The sequence below is a fragment of the Betta splendens genome, chromosome 6 (genome assembly GCF_900634795.4).
Source record: "Betta splendens chromosome 6, fBetSpl5.4, whole genome shotgun sequence".
NCBI classification, from domain to species: Eukaryota; Metazoa; Chordata; class Actinopteri; order Anabantiformes; family Osphronemidae; genus Betta; species Betta splendens.
Window position 1 is genome coordinate 11,664,123 of NC_040886.2, and position 22,859 is coordinate 11,686,981.

General features: G+C 46.7%; 2 protein-coding genes across 3 annotated transcripts; one reads left to right on the forward strand and one right to left on the reverse strand.

The window, feature by feature from the left end:
• The first annotated feature begins 6,832 nt into the window (after positions 1–6,832).
• Positions 6,833–13,734, forward strand: znf710a (zinc finger protein 710a). Of its 2 annotated transcripts, none has more exons than XM_029153719.3 (5): positions 6,833–6,980; positions 9,126–10,652; positions 11,309–11,500; positions 11,589–11,763; positions 12,160–13,734. In XM_029153719.3, exons 1-5 carry the CDS (start codon positions 6,936–6,938, stop codon positions 12,327–12,329), a joined length of 2,109 nt encoding a protein of 702 aa, XP_029009552.1. In that variant the 5' UTR covers positions 6,833–6,935; the 3' UTR covers positions 12,330–13,734. The 2 variants fall into 2 exon arrangements, with proteins under 2 accessions (XP_029009552.1, XP_029009553.1); XM_029153720.3 differs by having other exon boundaries at positions 9,126–10,622.
• A 231-nt stretch (positions 13,735–13,965) lies between these two features.
• On the reverse strand, positions 13,966–21,827 carry idh2 (isocitrate dehydrogenase (NADP(+)) 2). Its single transcript, XM_029153721.3, has 11 exons — positions 21,599–21,827; positions 18,045–18,136; positions 17,481–17,646; positions 17,100–17,260; positions 16,825–16,968; positions 16,476–16,612; positions 16,194–16,345; positions 15,989–16,101; positions 15,627–15,724; positions 15,457–15,549; positions 13,966–14,379 (listed from the first exon to the last, which is right to left on the reverse strand). The coding sequence occupies exons 1-11, from the start codon at positions 21,714–21,716 to the stop codon at positions 14,295–14,297; spliced, it is 1,359 nt and encodes a 452-aa protein (XP_029009554.1). The 5' UTR covers positions 21,717–21,827; the 3' UTR covers positions 13,966–14,294.
• Positions 21,828–22,859: the final 1,032 nt, after the last annotated feature.

The window sequence follows — 22,859 nt, forward strand, 5'->3', positions numbered from 1 at the left end:
GCTCTTTGTGTTTCCCATTATGATTGAAAACAAGAGATTCAGCCAGTGTAATTTAGTGTGAATGTTCATTTAACGCAAATCTAACTAGCTTACTGTTTCCTATCTGCCAGGTTTTTTTTGTGTAATTATGGATTTTTACCAGATAAACCTTTTCCTTTCCAGTATATTTCTCTTCTCATTTTTTCGTCTTAGGATTTATTTAACGTTTGAAATGTTCCTGTCTTTCACAGCCTTCAGTGCTTTTTTTGTCTTTCCTCCTCTCTCTCTCTCTCTCTCTCTCTCTCTCTCTCTCTCTCTCCTGCTTCATGCTCCCTTCGCTCAGTATCTTTTTCTGTCTCCCCTCCTTCTCTCTGTCCTTCTTTCTCTCTCTTTCCCTTTTTTTTCTTATTTGTCGCTGCCTTTCATTCTGTTTCTGTCATTGTTTTTCTTTTCTTTCTCGCCTAGGGACCCCATTTTTTTTTCTCTTCCTCTATTCAGGTTTTCTTTATTCTCTTTTCTGAATAGTTGTGGTACTTTAAGGGGAAGGCGAGGGAGAGGGGAGGGAGGTTAGTTTCAGTCAAAGCTGCAGAACAAAACTTCCTCCCACACCACATGCAGTGTCTCTTGGAATGAGTTTGTCACTGACTTGAAGACACACTCCCCCTCCTATGTATACCAGCGACGATGACAACCCTACAGTGAATTGGTATTAAGCCAACAGACGTATAGCCGTTCTATAGCGACGCCTGCTTTCTTTATTACCACCGGGGCTCGTCGTGAAGAGCCTCCGTGTCCCGGGGTCTGTTTGTGGTTAAGCGGTGTTAGTTCAGCGCGCCGTATCACATGGCGACACATGATGTGGCGGTGCACGAAAGCAAACGCGGCTGTGTGTGAATGCGATTATCTCCCAACTGAGGTGCGTGGAGGGAGGCATCTGTGCTTCACAGGAACATCTTCATCACTGCAGAGAAATGACAGGCTACCTTACAGGAGGCAGCCCCACGTCGAGGAGCGCTGCCTCCGCAGCGGCTCCGGTCTCCGTGGGGCTCCAATCAGATAAGCGACCACTGCTGAATCAAAAATAATAAAACACAAGCAGCCGCTTTGCAAATTTGTTTACATACAGCGGCTGCTGGTGTGGAAATCGGTAAATAATGTGGGGGGGAAAATTCCCATTACTGCACCACTAAAAGACAAAAGCACAGCAGCCGGTTAATCTGGAGATATCATGACAGAAATCCTTCCTCTTTCTTTATGATAGTGGAAGACTGCAGCCTCCTGCACCTATGGCTCCCGTCTCACAGACGCACACGCTCACACAATCTGCCCGAGACAATTTAATGCATGACTCAATGGCATTGAAAGTGGGTTGGATAAATTGGAAATGATTAAAAATGCAGAATTGACAGGGAAACCGATAAAACTTTCTCTCTATAAGTAAGAACCAAAAAACCAGCATGATGGAATGGCAGGCTTGAAGGGGAGAGAAAGGTGAAAGACAGATGAAAGTGAAGAGAGATAAAAGCCGGAGTGAGGAGGGTGTGGGATAAAGCAGGAGGAAGGGAGGCAGAGATGAAAGCAAAATGAGAAAGATAAGAACAGAGTGAGAGAGACAGAGAGGGAAACGGAGGAAGAGATAGATAGTGTACAGAGCAGAGAGAGAGGTAACCATGGAAACAGGAGGAAGGTACAAAAGAAGAGATAGACAAAGGGTTTGATTTAAAAGAATGAAACTTGGACGAAAGAAAAGTAATTCCGACTGAAATTTGTTACCGGGAGGTGGAGGAATAATACAAAGGAGCGGCGGCCATAGAGGGACAGCGGCCGCGGCGCTGCTTGGGCTGCAGCCGGGCTCGACGCGGCCGCCTCCAACCAGCGCACGAGGCACTCCAGAGACCTCTAGTGTTAATAGGCTTCCGTGGTTCATTGTGGGCCTCACCTTGAGCGAATCTGGGGCCGTCTCCCTATGTAGGACAGCGGCGAGCTCGTGGAAACGCCGCGTCTGTCCGTCCGTCCGTCCGTCCGTCAGGAGGGAGGAGGACGGCGAGACGCTGCCTTTTAAAAGCACACTTTTCCATGAATCGCGTTCGCAGGGAGAGACTTCAGAGCGACTAAAATAGGATAAAGTGCCTGGGTAAAATTCCTCTCCCACCTTACTGCAATGAAAAACCGCATTCCTGATAAGACGATATGACTTCTCCGTGGTCCTACATTGTGTTTGCTGACTTATTGAATGAACTTGAGGTGCATGTTGAATTCTGCACTGTTGACTATCCTTTGCCCGTTGAATAAATGCAACGTGCCCATATATTAGGATTCATATTTGTATATCTATATAGAGTTACCGACAGACAGAGGCTTTTTATTCTGTGGTTTTTGAGTCTCTTGTGGCTATCCCTCTTTCTCCCTTCCCCCTCTCTGTTTTTCTCTCCTCTCTGTCTTTCTCTTTCGTCCTCTGTCTCTGTTTCTCTCACTCGCTCCCCCTCCCTCCCTCCCTCTTTCTCTTGATCTCTCTCTCCTCCTCTCTCTCTTGCTCTCCCATGCCCCCCTCTTTCCTCGCTCTCTCGTGCTCTCTCTCTCTCCCTCTCTCCCTTCTCTTTTTCTCTCTCCTTCCATAGCTCTCTGTCTCACTCCCTCGCCCCCCTCTCTGTTCCTTTTATATCCTCCTTGCTGAATGCTCTTCTCCTCTCCTCCCTCAACTCTGTCTTTTCTCCTTTATATTCAGTCTTTTTTTTTTTTCAAGCTCTCCCCACACTCCTTTCTCCAATGTTGTCTCCAAGCAGAGCTATTTCATTGCTAATATTCTGTCTTTCCATTTAGTATCCCCTCTACAAAAATGGGGAGAGTAATCTTTTATTTAGGCTTTTTCGCTCTGGCCGTCTCTGCATCCTGTCTTGTGGTTTGCGTAAAAATGATTTTTTTTTCTCCCTATTTATTGCAAATATACTGTAAGACTTGGTTTGGTTTGTTTAAATCTTGCAGTACAGTAAAAAGCGGGGAGTACGCGCAGACGAGAACTGCATCGTCGCCGAATCCGAAATCCGGAGCGTGCCGCGTCCTCGCGTTCATCCGCTGGAAGTTGCGAGTGTTTCACCTGTGGTCGAGCCCCGTGCGACCGCGTGCCTCACGTTCAAAGCTGCTCCCCTTCACGTCACTGGGTGAGGCTGGAGCCTTGTTCTGCTCAGTTTCTATCCCCTGCCTGTGTCCAGTCTTCCCACTGACCCTAATGGAAGGAGCTGGGGGCGTGCAGCTAGGGTGTGGCTGCGTTGATACACTTTCCCCATATTCCATCTGCATTTCTTCCATTCAAGCTGTGCCTATGACCAAAAAAAAAGAGCCCGCTGTGCTTTACTTTCTCTTAAAGCTTAATTACAGCAGCTAATCATGCTCCAGACTGAGGTGTGTGTGTGTGTGTGTGTGTGTGTGTGTGTGTGTGTGTGTGTGTGTGTGTGTGTGTGTGTGTGTGTGTGTGTGTGTGTGTGTGTGTGTGTGTGTAAGCGTGGGATTTTGCTGCCGTCGACACGGGTCCGAGGAGCATCAACATCAGTCCAATGACTCAAAGTTCAGACCAGAGGAGCAGCCGGCTCCTTCCTCCGGTGGCGGAGCTGGAGAAAAGCCTCACCTGAGCGCTGTAGCTATAACAACCTACGCCTAACCTACGCCGCTTCCCGCGAGCCCGACAGTGAACGGCTGCTGAATTACAGCCGTCGCCCTGCACAGCGTCGCACACGCAGTCGGAGCGGAGTCAGGCTGCGTGCAGCCTGTCACCTGAGCCGGATGAAGGAGCAACGCTGGCAACGAGAGCTCGCTAACCTACAGCTACAGGACCGGCGTGTGTGGAAAACACAAAGTAGCCCATGGCAGATGCACCGCTCGGTGTCTCCAGTACACTGTCATTTGCATTTGGCAGAATGTGTTTTCACATTTGTTCAGAGAAAAAAGAAAAAGAGAAGAAAGGGAGAAAACAGGGAGTTGTCATCACCGCGTCCTCTGCAGTTTTATGATTCATTGAGCTTTTTTCGCTGGGGTAAAGCAGACAGCTGATATCTGAATCGCTACTACACCCATCCTCCCCTTTCATCGTCCCCGTCTCCCGTCCTCGCGCTCAGTCTCTCGCTGACTTGCTCTGCTCCTCTCGGAAAAAAAAAAATAAATAAAGAAGTCATAACTTTGACCTATATCACAGAGGATGCAGCCACGGTGCGTGGTTGGGCACCTATAGAAGCAGGCCGAGGCTTCAGAATGGACATGCGCTGGCGCCGCAGACTCACAGCACGAGTGGTACGAGAGCACGTTGTTCGGGAGTTGTGGGGAAGTGAAAGTGTGCGTGTGCGTGTGTGCGTGTGTGTCCCTGATCTCAGACATCAGACAAATGCTCGCACGCAAACACACATTTCGAATCCCAGCTGAGGGTTAGTACACTTGAGAGCAGGGCAATGGTTTACTTCCTTACTCTCTCTCTCTCGCTCGCTCGCTCGTCTCTTATGCACATAGGAGGAACCTGTGGAAATCTAAGAAGTGAATGAAATGTTTTTGGACGCTTATTATCCACCGTCGGCGTCTGCAGCTCGGCTTCCGGCGCCCCGTTCGCTCACGCGCGCCCAAAGTAGACGGACAAGCGAGCAGGTTATGAAGATTCAGGTCTGGAAAGGAGCCAGTGTGTTTCTTTCCCCCCAAACTTTTGTTGTCTGTGTCTTTTCCATTTTCCCCATAGGCTAGTTCTGTGTTGTTTTATGTACGTGTCCCTTGTTGTTTCTTCCATGTGGTTTCTTTGTCTTTCAGCCTCTTATCTCTTTGTTTCTTCCCTTGCTCTCCTTCTATTTTTTCTCCCATTCTCTCCCTCGACTTCCTGCTATCTCTCCCCCTCACTCACACCCTCACTCAATCTCTTTCTCTTTCTCTGTCTCTGTCTCCCCCTCCCTAGCGCTCACTCTCATTCCCTATCTCTCCCCCCCTCGCCCCCCCTCCACCGCCACCACCCGCCCACCCCTCCGCTCCCCTCTCTCTCTATCTTTCTCATTCTCGCAGCACTCCCAGCCGCTGATGATTGATCAAGGTTTTCAAGGTTTGCCCTTTCCTGTTATTTAGTGGGAAATGTTTATGCACAGTCGTCAGCCTCCACAGTCACGGCCGCGCCGGCGTGCGTCCGCGCGGCGTCCGTCCGTCGCGTCGCGCGCGCGCGTGCACGCGCGTGCGCGCCTCGCCCGCCGCGTCGGCTACTTAATACCTGTGTAATTAGCGGGCTGGCGCGCGGTCCCGGCCGCTCGCGCCGACCGGTGCCCAGGCTGCAGGTACGCTGCCGCACCGCGGCTCCACCGCCAAGAAATCTGGAAGTTCAATAGTTAATGTCTTCCCTCGCTGCTTTTCCTTTCCCTCACTCTCTCCGTCTCTCTATCTCCTTTCCTCTCTCCATTCCCTTTGCTCTCACCCCCCCCCCCCCCCGCCCCCCGCCTTTTCTCTTGCTGATGGACTCTTCTTTTTTATTTTCACACTCCACCATTCCCCTTTTTTTCTTCTCTCTTCCTCACTCTCCTTCTTTCCTCCTCCACCCCCCCCCCTCTTTTCTTTCACTGCATTTTCTTTCAACCCTCCCTCTATCCCCCCCCCCCCACTCCACCACCCCCCTTTCTTTTCTCTCTCTTATATTCTTTCTTTTTCTTTCTTTTGCCACATCCTTTCTTATGCCTCTGCCCCCCCCCCTTCACTCACCGCCCCCCTCCTGTCTCTCCTTTCCCTTCTTCCTCCTTTTTTGCTGCATTCTCTTCTTCCCTCCCCCACCCCGGTTCTCTTTCCTCTCTCCCTTTTTCTTTCTGTCTCTCTCACCCCCCCCCCCCACCTCCACCGCCACCACCACCCTCCTTCACTTCTTCCTCCACTCAGCTTCACTCCCCCTCCCTGCTTCATTCTTCCTTATTCTCCCCCATGTCTCCCTCCCTCCCTCCCTCTCTCTAACTGCCTTTCTCTCCTTTCTTTCTCCTTTTTTCTTTTGTCACTCATTTTTTTTTCTTGTGAATTTCTCAGACAGTGTACTTCAGGCTGTCTCAATAGTTAATTAGTTTGAATCTAGAAATAATGGCAGCAAACTACACGGTCTCTGGAAAGTTAAAAATTTCAGCGTTTCTCAGACATTATCTGTCTGACTGTTGTGCTACTGACAGACGCACCTCCACCCATAGTCTCTGAGTGTTTGTGTGTGTTGGGAAGTGTGTACGTGCTCCTGCGTTTGTGTGCTTGCATATATACATATACACTTATATACTTACATATATACACACACACACATATATAAACATGTTTGTGCATGTGTATATTTGCATCTGTGCACACAGAGAGGAACTACTGATTAGTGTTTGGGTGTTTTTTTTATAAATGCTTGTGCGTTTGAGCAGAAGCTCATAGAAAAAAGGAAATGCAAAGTATAAAGTGTGATCAAGAAAAGATAGAGCCTGTGTCCCTGTGTGCCTTAAAGAGAAATGTGTGTTGAAGGGTCATGCTGAATTGTATGTAGTGAGAAAGGGAGATAAGATGTGTATGCGTGTGTGTGTGTGTGTGTGTGTGTGTGTGTGTGTGTGTGTGTGTGTGTGTGTGTGTGTGTGTGTGTGTGTCTAAGAGCAAAGAAGAGAGAAAGAGAAGTGAGATGGGAAGGAGAGGGTGGGAGGAAGAGAAAGAAATGGGGTGATGCTGTGTGTGTGTGTGTGTGTGTGTGTGTGTGTGTGTGTGTGTGTGTGTGTGTGTGTGTGTGTGTGTGTGTGCGTGCGTGCGTGCGTGCGTGCGTGCGTGCGTGTGTGTGTGTGTGTGTGTGTGTGTGTGTGGGGTGGAGGGTGGTGGAGGGGGGCAGGCACAGTCAGTTCTGATAACAGCAACAGTAGGAGGAGGATGAGCCGTGGGACCGCCCCACTCTCCCACAGATATAAATAGGAGGTGGATTTTTTTACTCCACTCATTTCTCCTGAAGGATGAGATCCCTGAAACACCTCAAACATCACTCCAGGAACAATGTGGTGAGTTTGTGAGCGGGGGACGGAGAGGATGCGTAGCCGCGAGGAGGTGGAGGGGGGGCGCCTACTTGTTTTGCAGTTTGTTAGCGGGCGTGTGCGCTCGGTGTGCGTCCGTGTGCGAGCGCCGGGGCTTGTGAGATTACTTTTTCACATTCATTTGAGTGAACTGCGGTGGGAACATCTTTTGAGGGAAGATAAGAACGAGAGTTGTGCTTTTTTTCCGAGCCGCATGTTTTCCGCCGCCACTCTAATTGTTTGTCCTTAGGTGTCTTTCAGTTGCAACTTTAAATGTGAAAGTATGGACTCGTGCAATTACGAGCCCACCTCCTCTGTCTCCTTGTCATTTGTCTTTTTCTCTTTCATTTTGTCAGCCTTTCATTTTGCTGTGCTTTTTCTTCTCTCCAGCTCCCCCTCCCTCCCTTCCCTCCCTCCCTCCTTCCCCTCTTTCTCACTCACTCACTCTGTCTTTCTGTCTCTCTTCGGCCCCCCCTCCCCTCCCCTCCCCTCTCCTCCACCTCCAGCACACCCCCTCCCTCTCCTTTTCCTTTCTCTCTTCCCTCCTCTCACATGCTCACTCAATCTCTCGTTCCCCTTCCCTCCCCTCCCCTCCCTCTCCTCCCCTCTTTCTTTATCTTTCAGGCCCTCCATCTCATTTCTCTCTTCGTCTCCCTCCCTCCCTCCACTCCTCCCCCGCCCACAGCTCTTTCTCCTTCTCTCCATACCTCCCTCCCTCCCTCTTCTCTCTCTCTCTCTCTCTCATACACACACTCACACTTTCAAACACACACCCAGTCTCTTTCCTTTTCTTTCTCACAAACACACAGTCTGTCTCTGTCTGACTACTTTAAAAGCAGTAATTATAAATGACGTGGTTATCAGGGCATCCAGGTCTGCTCCTCTCTCCCAACACACACACACACACACACACACACACACACACACACACACACACACACACACACACACACACACACACACACACACACACACACACACACACACACACACACACACACACACACACACACCTTTATTCTTTCTCTATCTCATCTTCTTTTCTGCCTTTTCTCCATCCACTCTTTTCTTTTCTCTCAGTATTGTGTCAGGAAGAGAAGCAGCGCTTGCTTGCACGGCACTGAGTGAAGACTAGTGCGTAGCCTGAAAAGAAACGAGGGGTCAGAGCTCCTGTCTATACGTTTTCCTGCCAGTCCGGTTCATGCTGGGAAATAACCTGAAACCAGTGGCTGACAATGCTCGCTTCTCCTTCACCACAAAGAGGCATTTTGGCCAAACCACAATTTCGTGTCCATAGTTTCAGTATTGTGCTTTTACAGGCAGCATGGTAAACATCCGCATGTGGGTCTGAAACACTTCCGAACCATACAATTATGTTAGCGAGTCGTATGCATCGGTGTGGAATACAAAATGAGCCCGAAGCTCAATCGAATGTCTGTTATGGATATGAGTCTGCCTGCTGGCATATATCATCTTGTTAAGGAAGCCCAAGCCCAGTGTGGCAGGCGTTATGAAGTCGGCTACGGCAGGAGTGTCTATGCAGAGCTCCTCATGAATGGGACTGATAGCTCCACGATGAGCCGGCGTTGGTCAGCCAGGGCCGTCCCGGGACCCCACAGGAAGTGCTGAGGACAGTCCACGGAAGTCAACATCCTGGCTGGACCTGCATCCCTTGTTGTGGTCTTTATTATTCCAAAGCCCGTCAAGGAAGGAAGCAGGGTGCTAACACAGATCTGCTTTATCTCCTCAATCTAATTTTCTGTGGATTCAGAGCAAAGAAACAAGGCGTAGTCCGAATGCAGCTTTAACGGACCAGCCCTGGGAAACACAACTGCTGCAGTCCTAGCAAAGAAAAAGAGGATTTTTTTTATTGGTGTCACTCTGCAGAATTGAATCTTCAAAACTTAATTACGTGATTGTTTTAATATTACAGCAACACAAACCGCTCTGTGTGCATTAATGGGAAGGATAGCAACATCATGAGGCTTCAATGGGGAAATGAGGTTATATGAGGAAATATTGTGTAAGGCGGGTTTTGTAACAACGGAAAGACACACGCAGACGCTGGTCTCACTGGCAGCCGCTCTTCTTCCCCCTGACTTATGCTGTACGTTTTAATGTGATTTCTTCCAGGAGGAGGAGAGCAGTCGCTTGGTGCGGAGCTACCCCAAGATGACTGAGGGCCAAGTGGATGTGGGCACGCAGACGGAGCCTGTAGTGGTGCTATCTCTGGCTCAGGCAGCCGTCCTCGGCCTCATCTCCCAGAACGAAATCTTTGGGGCCACGATTGCTCCCAACGGCTTCTACACTGGAGAGCCCAGAGAGTGTCCTCCTCCTCCACCCGAGGCAGTGGAGTACGAGTACGCTGACCAGCTGATTGGGGCCAACGGGGATTACCTGGCGGAGCCTGCTGGGGACCCGGATCCCCAGCCCCACTGCAGTGAGAGGCGACGGCCGGGGCCTCGAGGGAGGACCAAGAGGCCCAGGAGTGACGCCGAATCAGAGAGTCACCCACACAAAGTACCGAGTCCACACGCTCAGATTAAAGGTGAGAGACTGGAGTCTGATGCCCCTCCTTCCTGCATCCACATTAACAGCGGACGAAGTCCTGGCAAGGCAGGGGATTCGGTCGCCCAGCAAGGGTCTCTGAAAGAGGAGCAGGCCTGTGCAAACTGTCCGTCATGTGCGAGAGAGACGCCCCGGTCACAAACAGAGGGACCGCAAGAACAGGCACAAGACGAAAGTACTGGCAGAGAAAAAGACAGGAAGGAAGAAGAGTTGGTGGTAGAGGAAGAGGAGGAGGAGGAGGAGGCACTGAACCTCAAGACAAGCGCAGATAACGGCAGCCCTCTGGAGAATCGCTATTACGAGTCCAACGAAGTGGCCTACGAGTCGGCCGACATGAATCTGCCGGGCGACTACGAGGAGAACGGCCAAGCCATGCTGTGGTCCGACCCGGAGGGCCTCGCCAGGCGCATGCAGATCGACCGGCTGGACATCAACGTGCAGATCGACGAGTCGTACTGCGTGGACGTGGGCGAGGGCCTGAAGCGCTGGAAGTGCCGCATGTGCGAGAAATCCTACACGTCCAAATACAACCTGGTCACTCACATCCTGGGCCACAACGGGATCAAGCCCCACGAATGCCTGCACTGCGGGAAGCTGTTCAAGCAGCCCAGCCACCTGCAGACCCACCTGCTCACGCACCAGGGCACCCGGCCGCACAAGTGCACCGTTTGCGAGAAGGCCTTCACGCAGACCAGCCACCTGAAGAGGCACATGCTGCAGCACTCGGACGTCAAGCCCTACAGCTGCCGCTTCTGCGGCCGCGGCTTCGCCTACCCCAGCGAGCTGAGGACCCACGAGAACAAGCACGAGAACGGCCAGTGCCACGTGTGCACCCAGTGCGGCCTGGAGTTCCCCACCTACGCGCACCTGAAGCGGCACCTGACCAGCCACCAGGGCCCCACCACGTACCAGTGCACGGAGTGCCACAAGTCCTTCGCCTACCGCAGCCAGCTGCAGAACCACTTGATGAAGCACCAGAACGTGCGGCCCTACGTCTGCCCCGAGTGCGGCATGGAGTTCGTGCAGATCCACCATCTCAGACAGCACGCCCTCACTCACAAGGTACTGGCAGCGCCCGCCCTCGCACTCAAGGTACTGAAACCCAGTGATGTGCCTTTGTCTAGCGGTCTATGTGTTCGTGGCAAACTAATGCAGCTGCACATCATCAAACCTTTATTTCAAATACAAACTGTGATTATTAATGAGGGATTTGGAGGAGGGAGGTATTTTAGCGTCTTTCGCTCAGAAATCGGGGCTGTGCTCCACACTTGCATCCCAGCCTTTTTTCCTAAACCAGTTGCTTTGTAAACATAGCCTTCAAAGGCCTTGAGATTTTTTTGTGTGTGTGGCTCAACCCCCACTTGCATGTGTTTTGTGTTGTGTGCCATTCGCAGAGCTACTTCCCTTTGTGTCTGATGAATCACTCTGGTCTCTCTTTCCATTTCTTTATATAGTCTGTTTTACTCTATAGGAAAAGCACGTTTTTCATTGCATGAGCTTTTGTTAAATGGCAAAATACAAGTTAAGTAAATGTTGAAACTAAAAACAAAAGTTTTTTTATTTCGATTGTTGGACTTTTTCCCCCAATCTTTCAACAGCCAGAGTTAGTCTACAGAAGCCAGGTTGTAGTGAGCCAAACACACAAACTCTCCCTGTGTGTGTATTTTCCTCTATGACTCATCATTTAATTTTCTCCACACCACACATTCATCCAAATTAACTGGAAGACACTGTTTTTGTTTCCCCAGGGCATGAAAGAATTCAAATGTGACGTGTGCTCCCGAGAGTTCACTCTGTCTGCCAACCTGAAACGACACATGCTGATCCACGCCAGCGTCCGGCCCTTCCAGTGCCACGTGTGCTTCAAGACCTTTGTCCAGAAGCAGACCCTTAAAACGCACATGATTGTCCACCTGCCAGTCAAGCCTTTCAAATGCAAGGTGGGCGAGAGGGCGAGGGCGCGGCGGGGGCCATTTTGAAAGGACGAGAGGGGCGGGGCTCACTCACGGCTGTGCTCTTGTGTCGCAGGTGTGCGGGAAGTCGTTCAACAGAATGTACAACCTCCTCGGCCACATGCACCTCCACGCCGGCAGCAAGCCCTTCAAGTGCCCTTACTGCACCAGCAAGTTCAACCTGAAGGGCAACCTCAGCCGACACATGAAGGTCAAACACGGCATTATGGACACCTCCATAGACGGACAAGGTAATTAGTCCTCCCACGCTCCTCGACTTGTCACTGTTGATGGGCGGCGTGTATCCAGTGTCTTACTGGGATGACTTGGTGGGCTTCATGTCACATTACTGTCACTCACTTTGTCCCTAATGCACTTTGACTTGTACTGTAATCTAGTGGCCGAGTGTGTTGTTGTTTCTCTGTCACTGTCTCCCTGTGTGTTTAGTAAATATAGCAGTGCCTGGATTAGACATGCCTGTCTCTATCAGTGGAGCCTGATAGTGAGACATGGAGGAGGGGGCTCTGTGTGTGTGTGTGTGTGTGTGTGTGTGTGTGTGTGTGTGTGTGTGTGTGTGTGTGTGTGTGTGTGTGTGTGTGTTCTGGAGAACTTATTGGGTTTCACAGTTGCGTGCTCTCTCCTTCCAGAACCTCCCCAGGACACCGAGGGCCAGGAGGACTATGAGGAGGAGAGCTATGATTTCAGCGAGCGAGAAAACCGGGCTAACAACAACAACACACCAGAAGTTGCTAAACAATCTCAAATGGAGTATTACAGCACGTATGGGAAGGGCGCGGGGCGTTTCAGCACGGCATGAATTATTAAAATCGCCGCCAATTGAGTAGAAGTGTGAACTAATGAAAACTGGACTGGTTGTAGTCTTTTTGGTGTTAAAGGCATCGTGTTGTGCTTTTAGGGGCGCGATGCCCAGCAAACTGCACAGTCACATGCACTGGAATCGCTCACAATGCCACAAAAATTTGGAAATGTATACTTTTTACCTAATTTCATATTTTTCATCTTTGAAACACTGCAGATCTACTGAATAAATATATTATATTTGAGACTGTCTAAAAGCAGACTAACATAGGAGCCTTTAGGTAAAAATCATATCTATACAAATGCATATATGTCATCAGTTGCTGAAAAACTGAACCGAAATTGAGAAGCACACTCTTAGCTACAAGCAGAAAAGCAAATATTGACATTATACTGCACTTACTAGTTGGACAATCCCGGCCTGCGTTTGCTGGGGTTAACTAATGTGAAGGGTTCGACAGGGGAACAAGTGTTACTACTCATTTCACTTGCCAAAGCTTATGAAGCGCAGAGGTTGATAGTTCATTTTTAGTTATACTGTGATAAATTTGATGTCTGCAAAATGAATGATGTTCCATTGGATTTGCAATCTCTGTTTTATTGTATATTACTGTACAGAATGTATCGGCCCTCTTGTACGCCGGCTGGTACTCTGGACCACTGTGTCAACTTTTTATGTTTCTGCATTAACAAGCATCACCTTGTATTGATTCTAGTCTATGAATGTAATTGTTTCTGTGGAATGTTTTTAAACACTAATGAAAAGAAAATCAAAGCTCCCTTTTTAACAGTAGGACCCCGTTACCAAAGAATTGGATGACGTCTCGCAGCCAGAGCCACCGTCAGTTTCTTTTCCTTGCTGTTGTGTTATGCTGGGACATTGGATTTCTTTTGGGTCCAATCACAGACCTTGTGAAATTACATTCAGGTTCCCCTCCCACCCATCTCTAGATCCTTTCAAAAGATTACCACAGAGAACAGTGTGTGGTTCAGCCTCTGTTCCGACAACCCTCACCATTTCCCCCTGCACAGGCCTTCGGCAGACTGCAGCATTTTACAAAAGCAAATGCGAACCCTGCATTTGTATGAGCGCCTTTTTTTTTTTTTTTCAAATGGATGAATCTCAACAAGAACTGTCCCAAAAAACTTGGACAGAAATATTAAGTGCCCCAGTGTGTCTGCGAGAGCATGCCATCCATCACGCTGTACACCGGTCTCAAGTGATGAACGACAGCCCCCCAACATGTGACAAGGCCATGGACCTCACGGAAAATGATTTGGGAAATGCTCAATATATTCATTTTCCCAATGCTTAGCTTTTCAGACTTGTAACCGGCGAACAAGTTATCCATTTGCAAAGTTAATAGAGCGTATTTAAAACAGTTAAAAAAAAAAAAAACATGCTCATCTGATGAGTGTTTTGGCTTCTGTGTTCACTCCATCACTGTTTTAGTGATGACACAAAGAGGGGAAAATGTTTCCCTTACATGGCTTTCTGTATTGACATTAGTGGAGACAAAGTGGATAGAAATGTACGTACAATGTTGTGTACCAGACAGTACTGTAAAATAATAAATTTATTTACCTTTAAAATAGTCGAGGTTTACTTTTATATATGAAAATAAAACATTCCATTTAATGGGTAAAACCAAGTATTTATTGGCAAATGTGTATGACACATGCTTCAGTCCTGCCCCAAGGCATTATAGAGCATTGAATACAGTACTTCACATCACAAATATAAAACCTTTTGAATAATGGTACAGAGAGGAAGGTGCCAGGTGGAAGGACAGCTCTCGGTTGTGTTAGAACCTACCACAACGCTACGTAATCCTACAGACAACTTTTAATTATCCTTCAGACATAATGCAAGTGAATTATTGACCTTTAAGTTAAAAATGAGGTACAAAAACATAAGAGTGACGCTGCCAGCTCCAGGCTAACCATATTCTTTCAAGTTCCTTCACTTGCCGAGAGCTTTATCCAGATTTGTCTTGATGGCGTCGAGGAAGTCTGTAGTATTGACGTAGTGCTCGTTGAGCTTGACACTGACAGGGCAGAGAAAGGAGAGCAGGTTAGAAAAGCCCCACAGTTTAGTTACAGACAACACACTATTAATAGAGGGTATGAGTTGATATTGTTCATTATTTTAACATCAATGCTACAAAGAAAATAGCAATTCCTTTACACACCACCAAATTTCATGGTTTTATATTAAATATATAAAGCTGCCTTCAATTATATAGGATGTAATGCCTTGTTAAAAACGTTTTAAAGCCTATCAAATATGGCCACATTAGCTCTGCCAGGGCCAACTCTATTGTAAGGGCTTCAGAGAGTCCTTGATCTGATGGGCAATTGTGTAATACGTGGGTTTGTTCTTTATCATTCATATTTCATGATGTTATGAATCCCTTTAAATCCCCAGGATCTGCACCAAAAACTAATACAGTACATGCAGCCCAACTTACCACAAAGCCCCACTGAAATAAATGCATTTCTAATATATACTATGACCAAAGATTTATTTGGAACACATTTCGACTTCTCAGCCTGCGTGAGATGCTGGGAGGTCGGATTCAGGTTACAGTAAAATATCATCTTACCTTAAGTCAGTGTATCTGACTGATTGTAGTGGGTTTTGTCAAAACAAATATTTTCCTTAGAGTTAAATGAAGAAATTCCACCAGTGAAGCCAGTGACATTCATCATTTTTGCTGCTATTTGAGGCTTAATGTCCCAAAACAATGATGCTCCGTGGCTTCAATGGATACGTACTTCAAATTAGGGCTCCAACTAATGATTATTTGCAATATTGATGACTGCAAAATATACTCACAAACAGCTTAGTTTATGATATGTCAGTGGAATAATGGCAAATAGTTTTTATAATATTCAAACTTGTTTGGGAAGAAACCGTCTATTTACAGTGCCATAAAATAAAATAGCAAATTCTCAAAGCTTGACATTACTGCTTAAGACAACTAATTGTAAAAATATCCACAGGTTATAACTGATCAATGTTCTGCTTGGGACATCTTAACCTTTGCAAATTAGTAAATCTCATTAACTCCTTGTTTTTATTACTAAAATCTTCATTTCTAGCAAGATGTTGGGACACTTACTTGGACAGGCCGTGGATGCAGCCAGCCAGGTCCTTAGTCATGGTGCCGCTCTCAACAGTTTCAACACAGACTCTCTCCAGTGTCTGCGAGAACCTGTACATGAACAAATGCATTCAGAAAAAAACGTCCTCCAACAAACTTGGCAAACTATGGATGACATCCTCCCTTACTTTATAAGATCGGGATTGCCATCGAGTTTGCCACGATGCTCCAGGCCCCGGGTCCAGGCGAAGATGCTAGCAATAGGGTTGGTGCTGGTCGGCCTTCCCTGAAAGCAAAGCAGAGTATTAGCTTTTTAAAATGCTAGGTTTCTGTTTACACACTTTTTATTTCATCATGTTTTAGAAGCTAAGCTGTTCCTTCGCTTTAGCAGCTAAACACGTGTCTTTCTAAAGTCTGACCATGTGATGGCAGTAGAACTCTGCTTTACAGTCCGTTTGCAAAGTCAGTCACACATTTTCTATTTCATTGCCCAGCTGATATACTTTCCATTACAGAGCCATCGGACTGACAAAGACGAATGGTTACAAACCTTCTGGTGCTCACGATAGTGCCTGGTCACAGTGCCATGGGCAGCCTCCGCCTCAATAGTCTTGCCATCAGGGCACACAAGGACTGATGTCATGAGCCCGAGAGAGCCAAAACCTTCACAAGGAAACAAAGGATTCTCATTTGCTCAGATTCTTACAGGATTTTTGTATTTGGTAACACTTTCATAATTTTTCAAAATATCTGACCCTGTGCAAGGATGTCAGACTGTACGTCTCCATCGTAGTTCTTGCAAGCCCACACAAAAGCTCCAGAAGATTTCAGCACTTGGGCGACCATATCATCAATAAGCCTGTGCTCGTACCAGATCTTCAGCTTGTCAAACTCAGGCTTGTAGTTCCTGTTATAAAAAAATACATACATTAATTCATACATTTATTTTGACCATGCTTTTAATGTATATCTAACAGATTAAACATTGTATCGATTAATATTGGCAGCACAAAAAAAGAAAAAAAAAGTAGACTCACTTTTCAAAGATATCCTGGAAAATGTCCTTAAATCTGCCGTCGTAGGCTTTAAGAATGGTGTTCTTCGTGCTCATGTACAGGGGCCACTTCTTGGAAATGGCATACTGGAAGCAGCTGTGTGCAAATCCTGTAATGGACTGTCAGAGGAAAAAAAATACACGTGGGTTTTATCAGTAGAACAGGGGTCAACAACCTTCAACCTGACAAGTTGAAAGTTATCCACCGTGACCTCTGATGATAAAGCAAACAGGCCTGTGCCGAGAAGGCAAACAGTAGCACAGTAAAGAGTGTAGGTATCTTAGTCGTACAATTATAGGTAACCGGTCCCTAGCGTTCCCTCTGCACTCACCTCGTCTGTGTTGTACATTCCCATTCCACAGCCACCGCCAGGAAAGTCATACACTTCCCATTCCGTCTTTGCACTTCCATCAGCAGGTGAGAAGATAATCTTGAATTTGCCGGGTTGGTCAACAACAAAGTCTGTTGCTCTATACTGTGGAGAAAGCACAAACATCATTAGGTTTCATTAAGAAATCACATCCATCTTGACTTCATTTACGGTTGGCTATTTTGGGTTCATTTGAAGAAAAAAAAAATAAATAATAATAATAATAATAAACTGACCTGATCGCCAAAGGCATGTCTGCCGATGGTGATGGGCTGTGTCCAGCCTGGAACAAGCCTGGGAATGTTCTTGCAGAGGATTGGCTCACGGAAGACGGTGCCGCCCAGGATGTTCCTGATGGTTCCGTTGGGGCTCTTCCACATCTTCTTCAGGCTGAACTCTGCACATAAGAATGTCATGTCACTGAAAAAGGTCATTTACCTAAATCATCTGTGCTTAAACAAAACATTTCAATAGAAGAAAGTCCTAGAATATATTTGTCTATTTTTAAATAGAACCAGTTCAAGTAGAGTTTTCCAACCAATCATAGCACCTTCTAACATCTGTTAATCAGGCATACTACTACTCCTACTACTACTCCTACTGTTTTTGTTCCATACCTTCTACTCTGGCTTCATCAGGTGTGATGGTGGCACATTTCACTGCCACATTGTATTTCTTTGTAGCAATGGCGGAGTCGATGGTAACCTGGTCATCAGTCTGGTCGCGATAAGGCAGACCCAGGTCGTAATACTTGAGCTCAACATCAACATTGGAGAGGATGAGCTGAAAAGGCACAAAAAGCAGGCTTTAATGTCAGTATTCTATCCTATGGGTGGATGGTGATCAACCAGTAGATGGTGAATGTGGTGCAGATAGGTCTTGTGCTGTTTTAGATGTTGACACATTTATGCAATGCACGCATGTAGGATTTTTATCAGTACAATATAAACGTCAGATGTCAGAAAACATTTAGGGATTTTAATTGAATATACTCCATGTTTTCTTCCTGAGCCAAAACGCCATCTGCTGTCTCACAGCAGTCAGCCAGTGATTGAATGAAACATGACAAAGCCCCTCCCTCGCATCATGTATGCACACGTCCACGTGTTAGTCTGACGCATTAAAACAGGCCCCTTCCTATGTGAAACACAAGTGTTTAGTGTGTTTAGTCACTTTCTCACCTTCTCTTTGATGAACTCCCAGATGATGCGGGTCATCTCGTCTCCATCCATCTCCACCACTGGCTGGGCCACTTTGATGCGCTTGTCAGCATCTGTTGGTCACACACACACAGAAGGATTTAACTACATAGCCTTACAGAATACTGTGAGGGTCAAAATGGTTGTTCTTTTATTAAGTGAAAAAAAATATTTACATTTCAATTTCACCAGGCAATTTTAAGGCAATTCCTTGGGCATTCATTACTCTCATTATTTACTTATGATCAATAATAATTACCAATTATAGCTAAGTAATTTAAATGAAGTTTTCATTTATTTCACTTTCTAGCCTATTCTTACATTCATTCTTACATTTTAGAAGAAAGTCCAGAAAACCTTTGATGATAATGAATCAATTTCAGCTCCACTTAGGACTAAATTTCCATTATCCTTTCATCATTATACACATGCCAATATCTGATAAACTGATTTAAAACATTAACTGATCATTTTAGTACAATACCAAACATTTGCTGGCTCCAGCTTTCTAAACAAATTGAGAATTTACATCCTCTTGGGTTCATGTATCATATTTGTGACTGCTACAGGGGCAACATAAGTTGTAAGATAACATTGGCATATGTCCCCACATTATATAAAAAAGGTCTAACTTCAAAAGAAACATCACCTGTACACTTTTTTAAACGTGTCATTTGTTCGAACGCTTCCAGCGTCTTTTGAAAGAGCCTTGTCCCAACTGTTTTAGTATGTGCAAGTTTTCCACCTGCATCAACACAGATCAGCATCTGTCTTGTCGTTTAATCACATCCGCTTTCATTCTGCTTAGTGTCGGAGTCCTGCCAGCGAGACCATTCCAGCAAACAGAAAAGCACAGGGGGAGGTACAGAAGATCAAGTGAATCCCTGTGTTCTGAGCCACTTCAATACTTCAAACACCTTTACAGAATAATGCCATAAAATGTGGCGCATAGCAGGACCATTATGCAACCCACACGTTACATGGAACATATTTATTCTGAGTTATGAAATCAGCATGGGTGTATAAAGACATTTGACCTAACTGGGAGCATAAAGCAATCATAGCACCTGTCTAAACAGCCTCTGCTGTATTCCAACGAATCAATGTGACACAGGAGCCTGAAGATTGCAGATATTGTACATGGTGTCCAAGAGGAACTGAAAATAACCTAGAGCTGTAAGCTCCAAGTTACAATTATGTTTTGCAATCACATAATACAAGCATATATGCTTCACAATTCTTGGTGTTGTAACCCTAATCGTCTTCAAGACAAAACCCACTGCTTGTTCAGTGTCTTAAAGCTCTCCTGCCGTTTTGTGAGTGAGTTTTGACAAAATTTGAGATAATCAAGCAAATAACCAAAGTAAAAAAAAAAACACTGCTGTGTGTTACTGTACCCAGTTTTAAGTGGACAATAACAAATACATTCTGTATCTGTATTTCGGAATAAAGGAAGCATCTCATGAAAAGATGAATGACAAACATGCCCCCCCCCCTTCTAGCTTCCATAAGACCAGTAAGTAGTTACTGCAGTGCATCATGGGTAAGTCATTAACCTCTACTGCATGGCAGGGGGTTACTTATTCAGCCTGGATGTGCTAAAACAGGCCTGTACTATCACAGTGCAGAAGGAGGGGGGCACACGAGAGATGAGCCGGTTACGTAACTTCAGACAGCGAACTGGACGCTGAAGGGTGAGCAGCCACAGTCACGTGGGCTCTGACACATCAGCTGCATGTGCATTAGACATAAGCCTCTTCTTCCACAGGAGCTTGAGACGAAACCAAGCAATAAAATAAAAAAGAAAAAAGTAGTTTGTGCAGATAGAGAACATACAAGTGACAAGGGGCATCTCTATATTTAAACACTGCAACAACATAGTGAAACTAAGAATATGAGGAGGAGTCTGAACAAGTACTGACTGGACGAATATGCATTGCTGTGTGGTGTTTATTATTCCATAGAACCGGCAACTCATTCTAAACCTGCAAGGATTAGCAGTTGAATGTATGTGTCTCATGATGAGAACCTGACTGGCTGGTTGGCTGCATGTCTTCTGTAGATAACTTAAAACACAGAGACAAGTCTTAACCCCCCTCGTCTTAAATCCCATTAGGAGCCGGCATGCGTCGGGTTCACGAAGTCACTCAACCTGAAGCTGCGGTCGGGTTAAACGTCACAGGACATAGCTGCAGTTTAACCTTGGCTGCCTTACAGTAGATGCACGTGATAACCGTCCAACATGCATCTGTTAATGGGTCACAGCAAAATGGTCTCAGCAAGGACAGTGCAGCTCGTGACTGCAATAAACCCCGTCCATCAACATTGTCAATCATTCTACTGGCACCGATCCCACGCCTACAGTATCTGCTTCTTTTACCACATGCTTTAACACGATCAGCCCTATTATCAGGCCCACAGTGCACAATGGGTTACTATCACTCAGCACTAATCACACCAGGAGCCAAAGTGCCCTTCAACTGACCCACCTCTACATAAACAGCAGCTGGTCACGTGAGGACTGGTGTCTAACACCGGGGATTATCAAGCTGCGGAGTCCTGCGTATGAAACGGTAGATGTCTGCAGAGCCCATGTGATAAACTGGGCTAAAAGGAACAATCGGTGTTGATAGGGCTGTTTGCGTTGATGTAACAATTATGCACTTTCATATAATGAGATTTTTCCAGCCAACTGTTCGGAGGCACCTTGCAGCAGCGCGGATGCGGCCCCGGCGACAACATTACGCAGAAAAAGGAGGCACCAGCAGCGGCAGCCATTGCTCTCAATAACGGAGCCGCGTATGCAGCAGCTGACCTTGGCAAAAGTTTGCCAAGTCGCCGCCGCGCTGTAAACATGACCACCGAGAAACCCGCTCGTCGGTCTCGACGCAAACCGCTGATTCAACGCGGGCGCAACGGTCGGAGCCTCGCGCTTCGGCTGCGTTCACGGACGTTTCCGTCTATACGGCTCAAAATGGAAGATGCATTTGATTCATCTGCTGCCAAATTCTCCACCATCAATTCACACCTCGATTCATTCCCTCGCCCGTAAAAGAAATAATCAAAAACACGTTTAGCTTTGATGATAGGTTTTGGTCAATGAACCTTTCATTGATTATTACGAGCGCATATCTTCACATAATCAACTGTTAAACTTTTGGATGGGGAAGACAAAGACGGCTCCCCCCGCACGATCGCTCTCATCTAGCTAGTCTGGGCTGTATTACCTCGGTATCTAAATAACCTGCACTCACTCGACCATAAAATACTATTAATAGAGTAAGTGTTTTAGCACAGTCGACTCTAAGTTGCTAATTATTAAAGCGATTAGCAGCATCCCGGCTGGCTAGCCGTTGTAGCCTTAGCTAGCATGGTAGCGTTAGCTTAGTGCTACCGGCTTCTCATTCAGCCGCTCTCCGGCTGCGTTGATATGTTATAGCTTTAGCTAACAGTGGCTAATTCAAGCCCGAGCCGTGGCTACAAAAGGCGTTTAAGTACTGATGCTGGAGATGACCCGGTTATCGCCATCCACTCACAGTTTCGTTGTTGCAAAGTCTGGCAGTTCCCAGCCGACGCCAGCACCGCGGGGTTTCTGGAAAAAGCGGCGCCGGCCGATCTCGAGAGGGAGCTGAGGACTTTCAAATATCCAGCCATGACTGTCCGGCCCGATTCAGTGTGCGGTGAAGACTCGACGAAAGTCAGAGCAAAAAGGGGGCAAAGCGTTCTCAGGCTCCCTGCAATATAGTGGGCGCTGTGAGCGGCGGCAGTACCGCCCCTCTCCCCCCTCCCCGGCGGGACGCGCTGGGCTTTACGTCAGAGCCACACAGGCGTCCAGGCAGGGTGAACTCGAGTCGGGATGATCCCAGGTTTAGGTCACTGTCTGCGCTTTATGAACGTCTCCGTGCACAGACCCGCGTCTCTCACACGCTTCAGTGACCATGCACACATGACGCACCACTTTCACTATTACTATCAGTAGTGAAGACGGTTTACTGACCCACAACAGTTCAGTTCCTCAAGTTCCATATAAGAACGTCTTTCACGCACCACCCTCATGCAGAGGTTAAGTTTAATGACAAACACCCTCATGACATTGACACTTACACTTTACACAGCTTACACTTTAGACAGAGTTGGGTATTATTAAAATGTTCCAATATTCATATTTGTTGAATTATGAGATTTTCCGAAGTAGCTTATTTATTTATTACTTCCACAAACATAAAACAGAACATTACTCATTAACATATGTAGGGATTAATGTGTGCTACTCCATGTGTGTAGTGCAGAACGTGCAGCACAATCAGATCAGAAAATGGAATAGTTCTGAGTGGTATTTAAAGGCATCATAACCTCGCTGGTTTTATTTTAACAGAAAAGGTCTTGGCTTAAGTAAACATTAAACAGATAGACGATAGCGGTGAAACTTAAAAATCTCAACTCATCCCTCGGCTGGTTAGAGGATCGTCACATTTCAAAATGTCTCGGCAGAGGGCTCTCTAAATTTAGCAGGGGAGGGCTACCATACTGGGAGAATAACTGGGAAGTGGCCGGTGCAGTCACATGATGGCCTTGGTAGTAAGCCAGCAGAAGACATGGCCGGGTCACCTCTAAAGAACAGTTTCGTTTAGGAGCAGGGCGTCCATAGAGACAACGGTCAAATATGTTTAAATCCTGTAAAAATCTGATCTGTAAACATACGCATAAAATTCCTCAAAGTTTATGACATTGTAGTGAAGGTCAAACGCTCATGACTTCTCTACAATTAGAGCGGTTGCTGTTAGATGTCACCCGGCA